This window comes from Pteropus vampyrus, unplaced genomic scaffold (assembly GCF_000151845.1).
Source record: "Pteropus vampyrus isolate Shadow unplaced genomic scaffold, Pvam_2.0 Scaffold297, whole genome shotgun sequence".
Classification (NCBI taxonomy): domain Eukaryota; kingdom Metazoa; phylum Chordata; class Mammalia; order Chiroptera; family Pteropodidae; genus Pteropus; species Pteropus vampyrus.
The window spans coordinates 2,012,489-2,030,337 of NW_011889078.1; the positions used below are offsets into that span (position 1 = coordinate 2,012,489).

At 35.9% G+C, this 17,849-nt stretch overlaps 1 protein-coding gene and 1 long non-coding RNA gene across 4 annotated transcripts in view; one reads left to right on the plus strand and one right to left on the minus strand.

Annotated features, from left to right (window-relative positions):
• Positions 1-3,798: 3,798 nt before the first annotated feature.
• LOC111729999 lies at positions 3,799-15,285 on the minus strand. The gene is made up of 2 exons (XR_002776506.1): positions 15,180-15,285; positions 3,799-4,157 (listed from the first exon to the last, which is right to left on the minus strand). It is a non-coding gene; the product is annotated as an uncharacterized LOC111729999 (long non-coding RNA).
• A 3-nt stretch (positions 15,286-15,288) lies between these two features.
• NUBPL (nucleotide binding protein like) overlaps positions 15,289-17,849 on the plus strand; it is a 288,220-nt gene continuing 285,659 nt past the window's right edge. Inside the window, exons 1-3 of one of the 3 annotated variants that reach the window (XM_023521149.1) lie at positions 15,289-15,444; positions 15,817-15,885; positions 16,029-16,176. In XM_023521149.1, the coding sequence (XP_023376917.1) occupies positions 15,337-15,444; positions 15,817-15,885; positions 16,029-16,176 (325 nt within the window). In that variant the 5' untranslated portion in view covers positions 15,289-15,336. The remainder of the gene's footprint in view (positions 15,445-15,816; positions 15,886-16,028; positions 16,177-17,849) is intronic. The other 2 variants (XM_023521150.1, XM_011376409.2) reach the window with 2 other exon arrangements.

A 17,849-nucleotide genomic window follows, 5' to 3' on the forward strand; every position in this document is an offset into this window, starting at 1 on the left:
ACATGTTTTGTGAATATTTTCTTCTAGTCTGTGGCTTGCCTATTTATTTTCTTGATGGTATCTTTTGATGAACATTAAGTTTTAAATTTTAACTCTCATTTAAAATTTTTTTCTTTAATTGTTATTGTGTTCTATGACCCATCTAAGAAACTTTTGATTACCCCTAAGTCAAAATATTTATGTTTGTGTTTATGATCCATCTTGATAGTGTGGGGTGAGAGTCAGAGTTATTCGGGTACCACTGTTGAAAAGACTTTTGGCACCTTTTTGACGAACAAAAACTGTATGAGTGTGTATCTACTTCTGTCCTATTTTCTTTCATTGATCTATTTGTTGAGCCTCATGCCTTTACTACACTGTTTTGATTACTGTAGTTTTATTGCAAGTCTTAAAGTAAGGAGCATAGTCCTCCTATTTTGTTCTTTTCCAGGTATTGGAAATTGTTTTGGGTATTTTAGTTCCTTTGAATATCCATACAAATTTTTAGAGTCAGCTTGTTAATTATGGGATTATGACTGGGATTTTGTTAAATCTGTAGATCTTAGATATAATGAAAGAAATGTTTAATATTTTAAATTTGAGGTTTAAGGAATGGGTGTCTAGGTTGACATATATATGTTTTTTGAGTCTAAGTAGGATTTTATTTTCATGGACACTCAACTGAGTTAAGGTACTTCCTAGAATCTATTTGGCTTCCCTGGAGCTACTTGGTTTTGGGTTTCTTGTCTCTAGCTTCAAGCTTGAGACTCTCAGGGGGCTGGTGATAGGCAGGAAAAACCTCCTATGGGCACTTCAGGTTAAACTTGTAAAACTCTTGGGCCAACTCCATCCACTTGGTTACCACTTGCTTCACCTCATGGTCACAGTGTAACTCAGTGTAGCCAGACTGGGGAAGTCTTTCCAGAAGGGATACCCCACAAATCCATAGTCTGTCAGGATCCTTCTTAAGTCAGGGTGGTTAGCAAAGAAGACTCCAAACATGTCCCATATCTCTCTCTTATATCAGTTGGCTGTCTTGTGCACAGGAACAGTAGACTTATTTTCAATAAATGTAATTCATGCCATCACATAATTGGCCAAGGGTGATATATTTTAGTACTTTGTCAAGAAGAAAAACAGGGTCTGATCAGTCTTCTATGATCTAGGCCAAAAGAGAGCCCATAAGAGTCTGTCTTTCTTCCATTCTGTATTGTTTACTCAGAAGAAACTTTGCACAATAATTTTTTGGCAGAACCTGAGGTCAGAGTTGCAGACTCTCTGGAGCACATAAGATCAAGAATCTAAGTTACAAAAAAACAATAAAAACAGTATCCAAAATGAACTAATGATGCTAAGTGTGAAAAATCCATATATGATTCTTTGATTTATGTTCTATTTAAGGCAATAAATGTGCTTTTTCTGCTGCAAGCATCTCTAAACTATTTTGCCTTGATTTTTCTCAAAATTATTTTAAGAAAAGTGAAGCTACACAACTTTGTTCTCTTTAACTCTTATTTTAATTCAATATCAGCTTGGAAGATAAATCTTCAGATTATTTAGTTTAATCTCTAATGTTGTATATGAAGAAATAGAGAGTTAAATGATTTGTCCAAAATCATATAGCTAGTGAGTAGCAATGTTCTGACAATATTCCAGGCTTTCCAACCTGTCTCTCTACTGGTATTTCCTACTCTTCTATGCTCTTCTGTCATAATAGCTAACCAGTCAGTAACTTTTGAGCCCCTCTAATGTGCTTGGACTGGACTATGTATAGATGATATAAATTATTATTATGATATAGATCTGGTCCTCAAATATGACAGAGTCCTGTGTAAGAGAAGACACAATTAGAAAACAGTAAAAGGCAATATAATAAGGTTTCACGTTGGATAGAATTTAGGATAAAGTGCTATGAATGTATATAGAAGTAATACTGTGCCTCATTTTAAATAAACCTGGCTGCATTGTGGCAATATTGAACTGTAACTGAAAACAGGTTTTATAAGAGAGACTTGAAACAGGCTAGCTTTGCTAACTTAAATGTATAAAATGAAAGCAATCAAAATGTACCTTAAATTAATGCTCTGTTAAATAAAATGTTAATAATTGTTAAAAAAGGTAAAGATTAATACTTGATGAAATTATAGAAGAAGGCTTTATAAAAGAAGTAGAGGTTGAGATAGAATTTCAAGAATTATGAAGGGCAAAGGGTTTATAAACTATTATAATTGGGACACAAACAATATTTTAATCAAAATTTGAATATCATATAAATTAGAATGTGATTTCAAAGCAGTTCAAGAGGCCATTAAATATGTTTACGGGTCTCTGAAATGAATTACTTTTAACTAAAGCTAATGAAGCCCGAATTTACATGAGAAGCTTGGAGGTGGAAATGTCTACTGAATTAAGTAGTCAAGCAGAAATCTAGATTTCTTCCCTCAAAGGTGGTGCTTTACCCTAATAGCTGGTCCAAATAGAATATTGTTTTCTCAACAATATCCTTATAAAGGCAATGAGAGACCTGTATTTCCATTTTGCTTTCAATAATTTGCCCTAAAACAAATAAACTAACATCTCTGACTCCTCATTTCCTGATCTAGAAATGAGATTAATAATAACTTGCCTGCCTACCTCATGGCAGTTGTGAAACTTCAACAAGACAGTGTGTATCGAAATGCTTTGAAAATCTTTCAGATATAAGATTCAGTATATAATAAGAATTGTATAGATTATGGTTCAATACAGATTCAATGAAGTTTTTTTAGGGATAAATTCTACAGAGTTGTCTGAAACATTGACTTGGATTGTCTCCAGATTCTAATAGGCATTATTATGTTCCTGAGGTGTAGGTAACTCTATGGTATATGTGTAGTATAATTAATTGAATTTTTCATATATACTGAATAATATTTCATCAATTGGGCTGATATACAATTACAGCAGTTAGCTGTTGTTTAGAGCAGGGGTTCTCAACCCCCAGGCTGCCGACTGGTACTCATCCTGGCCTGTTAGGACTGGGCTGCACAGCAGGAGGTAAGTGGTGGTTGAGCCAGAGAAGCTTCATCTGTATTTCTAGCCACTCCCCAGAGCTAGCATCACCATCTCAGTCCCACCTCAGATTATCAGCCATTAGATTCTCATAGGAGCTAGGGTCCTATGGTGCCAAAAAGGTTAGGACCACTGATTTAGAGTGTCATTGGAAAGTTCTTGTTTGTATTACTTATTTATACATTAAGTACAAAAGATTGTTTTCTTCATACTTCTATCCAGATTAATTACATTCTTGAAGAATGATGACGAGCTGCTAATGCAGACAGAGAATGGAACTGCAAATCTAGTTTCTTACACAACTGAAGAGAAGACTATTTGATCATTGAGAAAAGAGCAGAATAGTATAACTGTAAACTATCTAATTTTTTTTCCACTAAGAAGTGAGTTCAATTGTTATTAAGAAAAACAGACTTTGGTTTGTAAAACAGAGTGTTCAATTCACTGCCTCCACGTCTTTATTCTCTCTGGTATCTAATATTATATATTATTTTATAGGGTTTGATAATTAATGTTATAAAAATTAATGAATTATTAGTATTCAGATAACATAAATAATGCTTGACAAAGGTTCAGATCACACAAAGGATTTAACTTCTTACAAAATATGCATATTTTTTCATATGGCAAAACGATTGTTAATATATGTCAATTATTTCAGTTGAAAAAAAGAATTGCCTACAAGAAACTATACCTTGACTATATCTTCATTAAAACTGGTTACTGAATATTTGTTATCTATAATATAGACAATCAATTACCACAAACTTGGCTGCTTAAAACAACATGTTTATTATCTCACTGTTTCCGTGGGTCAGGAATCTGTGCACAACTTAATTGAGTCTTTGGCTTCATGGTCTCTCACAAGGCTACAATCAAGGGGTCAGCCATGATTGGAGTATCATTTGAAAGCTCAACTGGAAAAGATCCCCTTCCAGGCTCACATGGCTGTTAGCAGAATTCAGTTCCTTGCAGGCTGTTGGAGTGAGGGCCTCAGTTCTTTGCTTGCTACATGGCCTTTTACATAGGCAGTTCACAACATGACAGTTTGCTTCGTCGAATAAAACTCCATCAGGTAATTAAAAGAGCTCTCTGTATTCCTAATCAAGTCAAAACACGAGCTTTTCCTAGAAAGCCAAAAGTTACAATTTTATGTAATGTAATCACAGAATTGACATCCTATCACCTTTGTTGTATTCAATTGCTTAGAGGCAAGTTACAGATCCTGCTCACACTCAAGGGGAAGGGTGTGAATACCAAGAGACAAGGGTCATTTTGGGCCATCTTAGAGTCTGTTAGAAAAGAACTGATTAATTTACATAGGGTGTGAATACCAAGAGACAAGGGTCATTTTGGGCCATCTTAGAGTCTGTTAGAAAAGAACTGATTAATTTGACATGACATAAGCTACAAAGAGATGCCCATTTAGATGCTCACTAAGAAACTGTATTCAATTAGCTGAATAATCCAGAAGGAATTGGTGGGAATAGCTTAATAGAATTTCTTGTTAGCTATATAGTATCACAAACTAATAAATATAAATTACTAAGCACATTATTTTCTTCTTCCACTGTTCTGTTCTTTCTCCAGTGTTGTCAGCTATGAAATACTGACCCACACACACACACGTAAATACACATGCATACAAACATATATGTGTATATATATATATATATACATACACACACACACACACACACATATATATATACACGCATATACATTTTATCAGCAAATGGTGTTGATTTGGTTTAGTGGTAACTGATACTTATTAAAAATATCATTCTCGATGTACGTTGCCAGCATATTCCCCCACAAAAATAGCTTTGGTTAAATAAAACAGTATTTCTTGCACATGATTAGAAATTCATAAAAGAGGGGGGTGGTTCCATAGAGTAATGGTTAGCACATCTGCTTTACACACAGAAAGTCCTAGGTTCGAGCCCCAGTGGAGCCATGGTCCATACCCCAGGTGTGCCAGGGCCCGGGTGCATGCCAGGAGCGCATGGGAGAAGACAGCAACATCCATAGGTCAGGGGTGGAAGTGTGTGTGTGGGGGGGTGGAATTAAAAAAAATAATTCATAAAAGAGGTTTAGTGTGGCATTAATTGTAATAGGTCATTGACTTTGAGTAATTGACAAAACTCCATCAGGTAATTAAAAGAGCTCTTTGTATTCCTAACCAAGTCAAAACACCAGCTATTAAATTACTTAGGACAATTAAGCCCCAAATGAACATTTTCTGTGCAAAAACATTTTTTATCTGTTTTGAAGACTAGAAAAGACTGGAAAAGCTTAAAATGGGAGAGATCAGTAATTATCACTTTAATAGTGTTTGGATTGTTGAATAATGATTAGTGAATGACCTCTAAAAAAATTGAGGGTAAGTTCATTACCCTGAATCGTGGGTGGTCAGGAAAATCCTATTTTATTTTTATTTTTAAGCTGCAGAAGAAGATGACATGGAAAATGGACCCTAATACTGCCTGTGAGGTTGGTTGGTATGAAATAGAGCACTGCAAGCAGCTTAAGAGCTGTGCGGAAGGCTGAAGTCAAAGATAAACTTCATACTTTTAAGTCTGCCAGTTTATCCTACAGCAAATTGATTTTATAATCCTTAATGTTGGTATTTCTCCTCTATTGCTCTAAATCAGAATATAGATGCATTTTGAGAGATTTCAGTGATTTGGTAGTTCTTCACTTTTATAAATGAATTGAATAAACTTTGTATGTGAAATATTTATGCCACATCATGTATACTATCTATATGTATGGTTAATACATCCTAAATAAAAAAAGTTTAATTTTTTATTTGGTACCAGATTTGGTACCAGAACACTTAACAGGCAAAGATATTATATAAGCCACATGATTATAGAGGACATCCTCACATTTTGGTAGCAGCATAAAACAGACAAAAATCTACATTATCTTCTTTTCTCTGAAGAAAATTGAACTTGACAGTAGCTGAAGTGAAGGTTTGATATCTCAATAGGGCTCCGCATTGTCATTGCCCTTGGTATGTTCTCCAAAGCACATGGGAAAATTCTCTTCTGAATACAGAATGAAGTAGGTTTTAGCAAAGTCTGATAGAAACTTATGTCTTCTAACCTCTAGCATAGAAGTGAAGAGTAGGAAGAACTTGGCTGAAAGGGTACTTGAAGAAAATGAAATAAAAAGGCAAAATCATGAAAATATTAAATCCTGGTGTATAGTAAGTATTTGCCTTGGGTGACAAATACTTTTTCTAAATGCTGATTGTGTGTCTTCTGTTTCAGGACAGGATCTTCTTTGAAGCTTTAAACATTACATAGAAACTATATTCAGCTACAGTGTGAGCACTGTGACCTTTGTCCAAGGATTCAGTTCAATTTTATAAATCAGAAATTCAAATGTCAAATCACCCATGATTTATCCAGCTTTGGGTATTGGCATTTAGAAACCCATCCTGTCTCATTCTAGAGGTGAGTTTTTAGTCATTTGGAGGTATGTTCTCAGAAGCCTATTTTGTCTAAGAATATACATTTGCTTTAATTTTAAAAATAAGAAATGAAGCTTTGACAGGACTAGTTTTTGAGAGCTTAGGTACAGAAAGTCCATCAAAGTCTTTGATATGGGAAAATCCACAAAATTCCTAGACTAGGTTTCCTACAGAGACTGGCTCATTGGGAAGCTATTCACTAGGCAGAATTACTCTATACTTTAATGTGAAAATTCGTATTAGATGTAGTTAAGAGACAGTTTCATGCTTAGACATGAGCAGAAAGGCTTTGAAACAAATCACACCATGGGGCAAAGTAGGGTCAATTAAGAGGGTTGTCATTTAGACAAGTTCATAGATGGGGTGAAGTTTTCATTTTAGTGAGCCCTTTGGACAGGATGAGTGGTTTATCTGGGGACAATAACCTTAAACTGAAGGCACTGGCACAAGTTTCTGAGCTTTATTTAGTATATTCTACAGTTACAGGAAACTGTCCATAACACTCTATTTTCCTTAATGAGTTGAACAAAGGAGCCAAGCATGTTCTCAGCTGACACTGAGACTTAAGGACAGAAAACGAGGCAGGCCCCTACTGTGTGTGGGAATCTGAACTTTTAGCGAGTGCTTGAAACATCATTTTGTTTTCATTTTTGTTTTTGTTTTTGAAGGGGCGAGTAATCAAATACTTCCTTTCTAGAAAATACAAGATATTACTATATACATAGTTAGAAGATATTCAAAAGAATCCTCTTTGTTTTGATAAGTATTTATTTATAAATTTCTCAGGTGGTAGAAACTTAATCTTGTTAAATACAGATTCCACCAGGATTACACCTATGTAGTATCCAGATGTCCACATGACTTTAATCCTCAGTCTTTATCTATCCATACCAGCAACCATTAGGATGTCATGTACTTAAACATGCAGATTGTTGCCAAATATTCCCCTATTCTTGACCTAAAGTTCTCTTATGGATCGGCTTGCACTTAGCTGCTCATGTGGCTTCTTGCAGGGGACAAATTCTGAGGCTGTCTCAGACTGTCTCTGCATAAACACAACACTCAGCCATTTTTATTCTGTGGTGTTCTCTCTACATTGAGTTCTATTTGGGAATTGGGGCATTGATTCTCTGATTTGGGTTCCATTGTTCACCCTTCACCCTGGGGCTCAATTTTGAGTGAATGGGGAAGAGATAGTCATAGTGTATGGGGTTCCTTCTTAGGTGTTGTAACAGGCATAGATTATTTTAACTTCAAAATAAAGAAATCCTAACCAAGATATCTGGAGACGCAAGCCAGGACTGGCATAGAAGCTTAACTTTATAATCAAGTATTTATCTTCCTGTCGTACTTCTACTACATTACCCTTAGCTGTTGGTTTTTGTCATTGTGTTTGTCACCATTGTGCTTGTCATGTTCACGAGATGACCGCTACATCTCCAGGTGTCATATCCATGGTCAAGATGGGAAAAAGGAGTTCCACTCTATCAGAAAAGCAAATGCTTTCTCAGAAGCCCACCAGAAAATCTTCCCTGTACCACATTGTGCAGAACTAAGTCATACATACCCAGAACTATGTACAGAATTAGCAAGTAAGATTAGGAAAGTGAGTATATGAATTTCTAGCCTCTATCCATTTCCAATAACTTCTCCACTGCTTTACTCTTCTCTATAGTTGAAGGTGGCAAGGAAACAGGGGGTTGAGAATGTTATTGGGTTATCCAACTACCAATATCTGGCATAAGAGTACATGTATATCTAAGTTATCATTTTTCTTCTATCTCCATTCTCGACAACCCCAGAAAATTTTATATAGTCTCTCTAGACAGATATTGAGTATGGTTACTCAATATCCATTTCCAATAAATTCTCCACTGCTTTACTCTCCTCTAAAGGTTAGATATATGTAAATGCTTTATTTCTTAGCTTCTCTTGCTTGTAAGTATAGGCATGTGACCTGGTTCTAGTCAATCTGGTATGTGTGTGGTTTCCCTTCCCAAATAAAAAAGGCAAAGACTCATTAGGGAATGTTTTCATCTTTGTCATTCCTCTTTCTGTGTGGAACATAATCTTGATGTCTGAAGGTACCATCTTGTGACTGAGGGGACAAAGATGACACCAAGATGAGGGAACAATAATAATGAATTTGGCATATAACAACATAGTGGATTCACTTAATCAGACCTGTAGAGTCTACCTGTGAACTTTTCATATTAGACTAATATAGCCCTACTTGTTTAAGACAATGGTAAAGTTTTCTGCTATTTGCAGCCTAATGTAATCCTAACTTATATAGGTAAGAAATCATGTATTTATATCATCATGTAGTTCTTCCAAGTCTATTGTCTTTGCCAGAGCTGTTGCCTTTCTCTTAAAAGGTCCCAAATTTCAAAATTCAAAAGCAAGGAAACAATCTCTTTTCTTTAACATTCTGTTGTGTCTTAAAATGATACCACGATATTTTGTCCAAATGAAGAAGGGCTATATGAGGTACAAGGAATTATTGGGAAATTTTTGATAAATATTACAAAATATATCTCATCACAGTTATAAGTACACAGAAACCCACCCAAATTAAGCCAAGGTAGAAAGAGAATCTGTTGGGTGGATGTAAGTATATCTTTTGGAACTAAGGATAGGAAGTATAGTTGAACTTCACTATGGAGTAGAGCCAGGAACTGGAGAGCTATTATGAACTAGGGCAATTGTTCTCCCTTCCCTCTCTGGGCATATGATTGTGTACAGCCTGCTTTATTCTTTTTTCTTTGCATTGAGTTTTTCTGCTTCTGTATCCACTAAGCAGAACACAGTTTCTTGAGCCTTATCAGTTCAAATGCAAACTAAGATTAAGAAATATCTCTTACTTTTAAATTCTGTGGAGAAAGAATCTATTTGGTCCAATTTTGATTGTGTCAATCTTTAATCCAATTAGTGACCATGGGAGTGGGGTTAAATGACACATCAATTACTTTTTTACCTCTGTTTTTTAACTTTTCAATACAATTGAATATTATTTTATATTAGCTTCAAGTATATAGCATAGTGGTCAGACATTTATATACTTTATGGCGTGATGACATCAATTCTTAGGAGCTAAGGAAGAATACTCTTTTGAGAAGGAGCCATGGGTCTGTGTGTATGTTGCAGGGGTGGGGCAGTGGTTGTCGGAGAAGAAACAATGGACATCTCTACTACTTTCCGGATATCTTAATCTGCTGAAAGGTAAAGCAAATTAATGATTCATTCATTATACAAACATTGGTTTCACTTGTTCTTCTCCTTATGTTATCTCTTCAGAGAATGTCAATACCATTCACCTAGCTGCCCATATCATGAACCTCTCCACAACCATGACTAATCATAATAGCCAATAGTTAATGAATATATATACTACGTGATAAGCATTTTGCATGCATTATTTTAAATTCAACCTCACAGCAATGCTACAAGTAGGTATTATTTACTTCATAGATAAGCAAAGTGAAATTTAGAGATGTTGAGTCGAGCTTTCAACAGGTCTCTTGGATTATTGCAATAACCTCCTGTCTCTGCTTCTGATCTTGTCTCTTGCATCCATTTTTTTAAAAAACTGGGTAATCATAGTGGTATTTCTAAAACACAAATCTGATCATATTACTTTCCTGCTTAAAACCCTTCCATGGGGATTGGATCAAACATGGCAGAGTGAGAGATGTCCCCAGATCTCTCCCCTTAAAACAACAATAAGCTGAACATCTAAAACTCAACAAAAACCCCCCGAACTGCACACCAGCACGTCCGAGCATGGGATCTGCACATAAGAGCTACTACAGGTCAGAACCCCAGGTGTCGGTTGGTGGACTGAGAGAAACAAAGAAGCTGCCTCTCACAACTGGAGCTCCCTGTAGGAAGAGAAGGAGGGGAGAAGGTGCAGTGAGTTCCCTGAACAGCCCTGCCTGGGAGCGCTGTGAGCTCCATGTGGCCGGCAGCAGTGCTCTGTCATCAGGGCAAAAGGCAGAGAAACGGGGATGGCAGAAAAGTGGGGATGGCAGAGAAACAAGAGTTCATTTTTACCAGCCACAGTTGCAAAACCGAGGCTGAGCTGCAGCCCCATTCCTCAACCCAGAGGGTCCTTTCCCCCATACCCTCTGAGACCCATCACCATGAAGCCCCAGGGGAATCGAACTCTAACACTGACAGGAACTGAGACTGAGGGTAGCGAGCATGATTAAATATTTATCAGGAAAAAAAAAAAGACATTATTAAGACTTTATATAAAGCAGAGATCCAAGAGGCTTAGACTCTTACTGGAAACCAAAAGAAAAACACCTTCTTTGCTAGGGACTATTATATAATAAATCTTTCCAGAAAAAAAAAAGCAGAACACATGTCCGTTAATGCCCAGGTGGAGAAACAGTCCATGAAACACCATGAACAACTAAGGTGATAAGGCATCTCAGAAAGAAAGAGAAAAATCTCCAAAAAATAAGCTGACAGACATAGAAATATGCGACTTAAGTGACAGAGAATTCAGGATGGTACTTTTGAAAAAACTCAGTGAGATCCAAAATGACTTACAGCAACGATTTCAGGAATTGAAAAAACAACTAGATGAGCAGAAAGAGTTCTTTAACAAGGAGACTGAAACCCTCAAAAAGAACCAAATAGACCTTCTGGAGATAAAGAACACACTGCAAGAGTTGAAAAATGAAATAACAAGCTTGGGAAATAGAGTTAACCAAATGGAGGAAAAGATATCGAAGACAGAAATCTAGAAATAAATTAGAAGAAAGAAGAGAGAAACTGAAGAATGAAAAATAATGAAAGAGAAATATAAAAACTAGCTGATACCATCAGGAGAAGAAACATAAGAAAATGGGCATTAATGAAACTAGACTGTTGTCTATCACTACACACCAAAATTAACTCAAAATGGATTAAGGACCTGAATATAAGACCTGAAACAAAAAAACACATAGAAGAAAACAAAGAAATGAAACTCAAGGACCTTGGATTTAAAGAGGATTTTATGAATTTGACCTCAAAGGCAAGAGAAGTAAAAGCTAAAATAAATGAATGGGACTACAACAAACTAAAAAGCTTCTGCTCAGCAAAAGAAATCGTCAACAATGTAAAGAGACAACCATCCGAATGGGAAAACATATTTGCAAGCAACGCCTCTGATAAGGGCCTGATATTCAAAATATACAAAGAACTCATATGAGTCAATAACAATAACAACAACAAAAACAAACGATCCAATCAGAAAATAGGCAGAGGATCTGAACAGACACTTCTCTCCAGAGGACATACAAATGGCCAAAAAATACATGAAAAGATGCTGAACATCGCTAGCTATTAGGGAAATGCAAATCAAAACCACAATGAGACACCATCTCACACCTGTTAGAATGATTATAATCAACAGGACAAGTAATAACAAATGTTGGAGAGGATGTGGTGAAATAGAAACCCTCATACACTGCTAGTGAGACTGCAAATTTGTACAGCCACTATGGAAAACAGTATGGAGGGTTCTCAAAAAACTAAGAATTGATCTACCATATGATCTAGCAATCCCTCTACTGAGTATTTATCCCAAAGACTTGAAAACTCATATCCGTAAATATATTTGCAACTGATGTTCATAGCAGCATTATTCACAGTGGCCAGGACATGGAAGTAACCAAAATGTCCTATGATATATGATTGGCTAAAGAAGCTGTGGTATACACACACACACACACACACACACACACACACACACACACACAATGGAATATTACTTAGCCATAAGAAGAGATGAAATACTGCCATTTGCGACAACATGGATGGACCTTGAAATAATCTTACTAAGTGAAATAAGCCATACGAAAAGGAGGTTGAAAGTCACATGATATCACTTATATGTGGGATATAAACCTAAAAGCAACAAATGAACAGGACAAAAAAACAGAGACCCATGGACATGGACAATGGACTAGTGGTTACCAGAGGGGAGGGGGAAAAGTAAAAAAATTAAATGTTAAAAAAACCAAAACCCTTCCATGGTCCCTCAGGAACAAGTCCAAATTCCTTTAATGATGTATAAAGCCTTTCATGACCTGGACAACCTGCATCCTTACCAACCTCCATCCTTATCTCTTTTAATCATGCACCTCACAATCTATCTTCAAGCTACACATATTATTTGCAGTGATTAACAGTTTGTTTCTTACCTCTGCACAACAACCCTGTTGCAGTTCTCTCGGGTGACACCTACGTATTATCCACACTTAGGATTACCCACACTTAGGATTCAGCTTAGATGTTACCATATCCAGAATACTTCCCTGATTGAATTGAGTGCCCTTTCTGTATCACTCAGTGCTTTTTTCCTATACTTATCGTACCATATTGTAATTGTTAACTTGTTTTGTCTCTCTTGCTGTATAGTCCTTGAGTGGAGGGATTATGTCTGGTTCAGTGTTGAAAACTCTAAGATTAGTGTAGTGCTTGGCTTGTAGTAGTTGCTCAATAATCATTTTTAAAAAATGAATGAATTTTCAATAGAAGTCTGAAAGAACTTGCAAAGCTACCTGGAGAGAAACAAATGTGTAGCATTTCTTATTTTGTGAGTGGATTATTCTGACAGCTATTCCCTTTATCGCTGTTAGTTTGGTTTACAATTTATAAAAATTGAGCTGATAAATATTTAAAAATTGATAAAATCAACTAAGGAAACACATTACAAAATAACAAAATAAGAAAATGATATAAAACAATAAGTGAAATGTGTTATACCTAGTAAAAGATAAAGAAAGCAATAAGTTGTGATATTGGGGGAGAAAACACAATGAACTGATGTTTTTTCAGAGCTTACTAGATTGAGTGTATTTTATTGGTAAGATCTCATCTAATCCTCACAATAATTCTTTGAGGTTGATATGTTATGCCTGCATTAGGGATGAAGAAATTAAAGATCAGGTTAGAACAAAACAAACTGAATGATTATACAACAAACTCTCTACAGACAAGAAACAAATAAATTAAAATCAACCTTTGAAACCCTTAATTATCCTTTTTTGGGTCATATCAGCTTTCCAGCTTCCTCTCCTAAAACTATTTCCTTCATTCTCTCATTCCTTTTGGATGTAGACATACCTCCTTCCACCAAGCTAAATTCCACTTCCTCTGTCACGCTTTGGCTCACTTAAGTTCTTTTTTGAGTGAAATTTGCTTCATCAGACTTTTCTGACTTAGCTAAACCTTTTTGAGCCTAGCAAAGCATCCTAACTTCTCTTTCAGGTAATTATCAGCAACACAGCAGTAAAGATCAGTATGAAGCAGATTATTATTGCAGATCATGCAGGGAGAAAAAAAAGGTAAAATATTAAACAGTGGTAGTGTTTAAGTGACTATATTCTGCTTAGTGAGAAAACCTGGTTATTTTCAAATTCCACCATTTCCAACTTCCCAGATGGTTCAAGTCTCTAAACTTTCTAAGCCTCAGTTTTCTTGCTAATAAAAACAGGATACTAGTGAATCTACCTACCTACCACCTACCTACCTACTCCAGGACTTTTGTGAGAAACAAATGAGATGAGGTACATAAAAACACTTCACAGCTGGAATGCTAGCGCTCACAGCCATGACTGTGAAGGTTTTCGGCTCTCTGGGGATGGCAGGAAGAGGTTAACCAAGATTTCATTTTCAAGATGGAAAGCCCTTCAGATTCAATTGTGATTTTTACCTTGCACTCCACAGGGCTGTGCTAATCAACCATCTCCCCATACAAGGAGTTCAAGAAACAACCTATGAATGCAACACTTAGAGAATGGTCAAGAAAACCTAGATCTTCATTTAATTCTTGTTACAATGTGGTAAAATGTCTTAAAGTAGAGAATGAAGAAAATGATCGGAACTTTTCAAAGAAATCAGCATTTTCAACAGAAGAAAACTGGAATGTCAAGAAAATTTTAAACACATAGTGAATTAAACTCATAGATCAAAGAAAGACCTGTCTCAGGTACAGTTGTTAATAAAGAAGTAGAGAAGCTGTAGTCAGTGGTTGCTTTTTGAGAACAAGAAACTCACCCTTACTTAGTTTATAGATTACTATGGATTGAATGATAAATTGCTACACTATAACAGAAATTAAGAAGAATTTATAGGTGTTTATATATATATTTTTTGTCCAGAATATCTTTGAGAATGACAACTTAAAGATACTTATACATTTTAAAGGGAAGATACAAATCATTAGGGCTTAGAGAAAGGTATCTTGAGGAATATCAATTTAGGGCACTCTTATTATATAAACTAAGTTCTGAAACAAAAATTTAGTATTTTGGATAAATTTACCAAAGAAAATTTGACATTTAAAGAAATGTGAAAAAAATTAAAATCATGTTTTAAAAAATTTGGGCAGTTCTAGAAGTCAGTTGTAATAACTTTTTTTGTTTTATTGTGGTAAAAAAGTTTTATTTTAAATGTCAAAAAATAGTCCAATCTGGTGAATGTCTAAACTTAAACTGGTCAAAAATGCTTGCTTCTGTCCCAAGTTTATGAACTTTGTTTCCATCCATTTACCACATATTTCCATCTGGTATAGCAGGTAATTAAACTCATAAGTTCCCCCACCCCTCAAAAAAAACCCCAACAAAACCACTTTACAAATATTTGGTTAAACACTGTAAAATGTTTGTACCTGGCTACGAACGAGACAGCGACAAGTTGGGTTCCTGGGCTGAAGAAACTCAGAAGCTAGTCGCTAAGGAGAAGAAGCCGAGCGTTGCCAGGTGACGTCATTATTCCGCGCCAACCGCGACAGTTTCCGGGCTGGGCTGAAGGCTGCGTTCTGCACCATGGGGTCTTGGCAGCGTTTGCTGCTGTTGGGTGGGATGTCGCTTCGGGGTGGTGGCGGGGCCTGTGCTGCACTTCGGGGAAGCGGAGTGTTGGTTTTTCGGCGCCAGGTCCGTGGTGCTGCAGGGCAGGGGGGAGGAGGGCGGGACAGAGATGCTAGAACGGCAGGGACGCAGGTGCCCTGGCATTGCCCTTTGCCAAACACGCTCTAAAGTACCTCGTGGCTCCCCCGCTCCCCCACCCCCTATTTGGTGATTCAGTGAGACCCCAGTTGACTGGACGTCCCCACTTTCCAGGCTGGACCCCGTAGGACCAGGCCGAGGCATGGAGGGACATGAAACAGATGGTTAGAACATGGATGTGTGACTTGCACGTTACTTTCTTAGTGTTGCTTTATTTAGAAAATAAGTTAAAGAGAAGGAAAGCACATGGAGGATTTAACTCGGTAAAGAAGCAGCTTATTTACTTTCCATTTTTAACAGAGTATTCTGGCACATAAATTTCTGCTTGAACAATGCGTCTCTAGGACTGTGATCAATAGCAAGCAGCAGGTAAATAGCACTAAAGGCCTAACTAGTGGAGGTGAGCAGACTTAGACTGCAAAAGAAAGCCCTGTTAATCACAAACTCCAAATTGTTTTTACTTTTACAGCATGATAATGGAGATGTCTTATTTTAAAACTTTTTTTTTTAAGTTATCTGGCGCTGAGAATGAGACCCTAAAACAAAGAAGAACACAAATCATGTCACGAGGACTTCCAAAGCAGAAACCAATAGAAGGTGTTAAACAAGTTATAGTTGTTGCTTCTGGAAAGGGTGGAGTTGGAAAGTCTACTACAGCAGGTATTATAGGATATTAATTCTGTTTTATTATAGAATATTAATTCTGTCTTATGAGGAACGTATGCCAGCTGGCAAGTACACAGTATTAAAATTATAGTTTTGTTTTTTTAAAAAATTTGTATTTGTGAAGTTCCTAATATCTAGTTACTTAAGGGTTGATAGTGATTAGGAGCTTAGATTTTGGAGTTAGACAAAACCAGGTATATAGCCAAGTCTGTGACTTCTTAACTGATAAAAAGGTGGTTAGGTTGCCCATCAGATCTTCAGTTTACTTAACTGTAAAATGGCAATGATGATAACCTGTTTCATGGGATGGTTATGCAAATTAGGCCAGTGTCTCCTACATAGTAAGTGCTCAATTTTGGTTGCTGTTACTATTATTTTTAAAACATCTAGTAACTTTAATACTAAATTATTTCTGTGCTTTTATGTTCTTTTTCTTGTGGAAGAGTTTTTCAGATGTTTTGAAGAAATTAAGATTTATCAAGTATTGTATTACGATAGACCCTTAATGTACTATTTGATAGGTAATGTATTGTTATTAAAAAATGGTTAGTGATTATTCTTAATGAATTCATGCTCTAGCCACACATTTTTGCTTTTCTTTCCTAAGGGCTTGCAATCCATCTATTTGATATTTTGTTTTAAAATTTAGAAACTCTTAGTCTTTGGTTCTAGAATTCATCTGTTGTTTTTTGAAAATTCAGAGTACATTTTCTTGTTTTGAGTAGTGTGAATCCTTTTGCATGCTCTGTGATTACTTAGACTGGTTAAAGATGGAAAGTATTTTCATGACCTGTAGGCTAGCACTTGTTTAAAACTGAATGTTTCTTGTTTTTTGGTTAGAAGATGATTGCCATGGCATATGAAAGCATTTAAATAGGTAAATACATGAGAAAATGTGTAGTGTGTGACACATAGTAGGTGCTTTACTAAATGTCTCTTCTTTGTTTTTTTTCTTTGTTAACATTATACCTTCTGTCCCAAACAACTGGCCTATACTTTTTTATAACAGTTCTATTTGCATACATATGCCTTAGAAATATATTATTTCTGTGTAACTCTGTTGGTATTATATTTCTTTCCCTTATATGTATTTATTCCTGTTTCAAACTATCTCAGAATATTTCCTGTTTGAATTTGTATACTCAAGATATTTTGGATTAGAATGGTGACCTTTGATTAATACAAACATGTCCTGTAATTCTATTGTATAAGTGCAGGAAGACCTTAATAAAATGAATTAATCTGTAAAATTACTGCTTAAAAATTGGATTATGTTTAAACTATCTATGATGTACCTGAAATTCAGAATTATTTTATAATTCATAAAAATTAATTTATCAAGTGCCATGACCAAGGGTGCATACTTTACATACAGTATTTCACTTAATTCTTGTAACAGTTATGAAATAGGAATTATCCTATTTTACAGAGGAGGAAATAGACTTAGGAATAAAATATCACACAATAGAAGGTGGTGGAACTTGAATTTGAACCAGGTCTGTCTTGAAAACTGTCCCGTTAACTACTTTAAAGGAAGCAATCTTGGCATCATTTATAACATTCTTCTGTAAAAAAATGTTATCCATACTATTAGGGCTTATTTGTCAGTCTTGAAAATATCCCTATTACTGAGCTAAAGGTGGTTTTGGGAATACTACTTTCCTCCT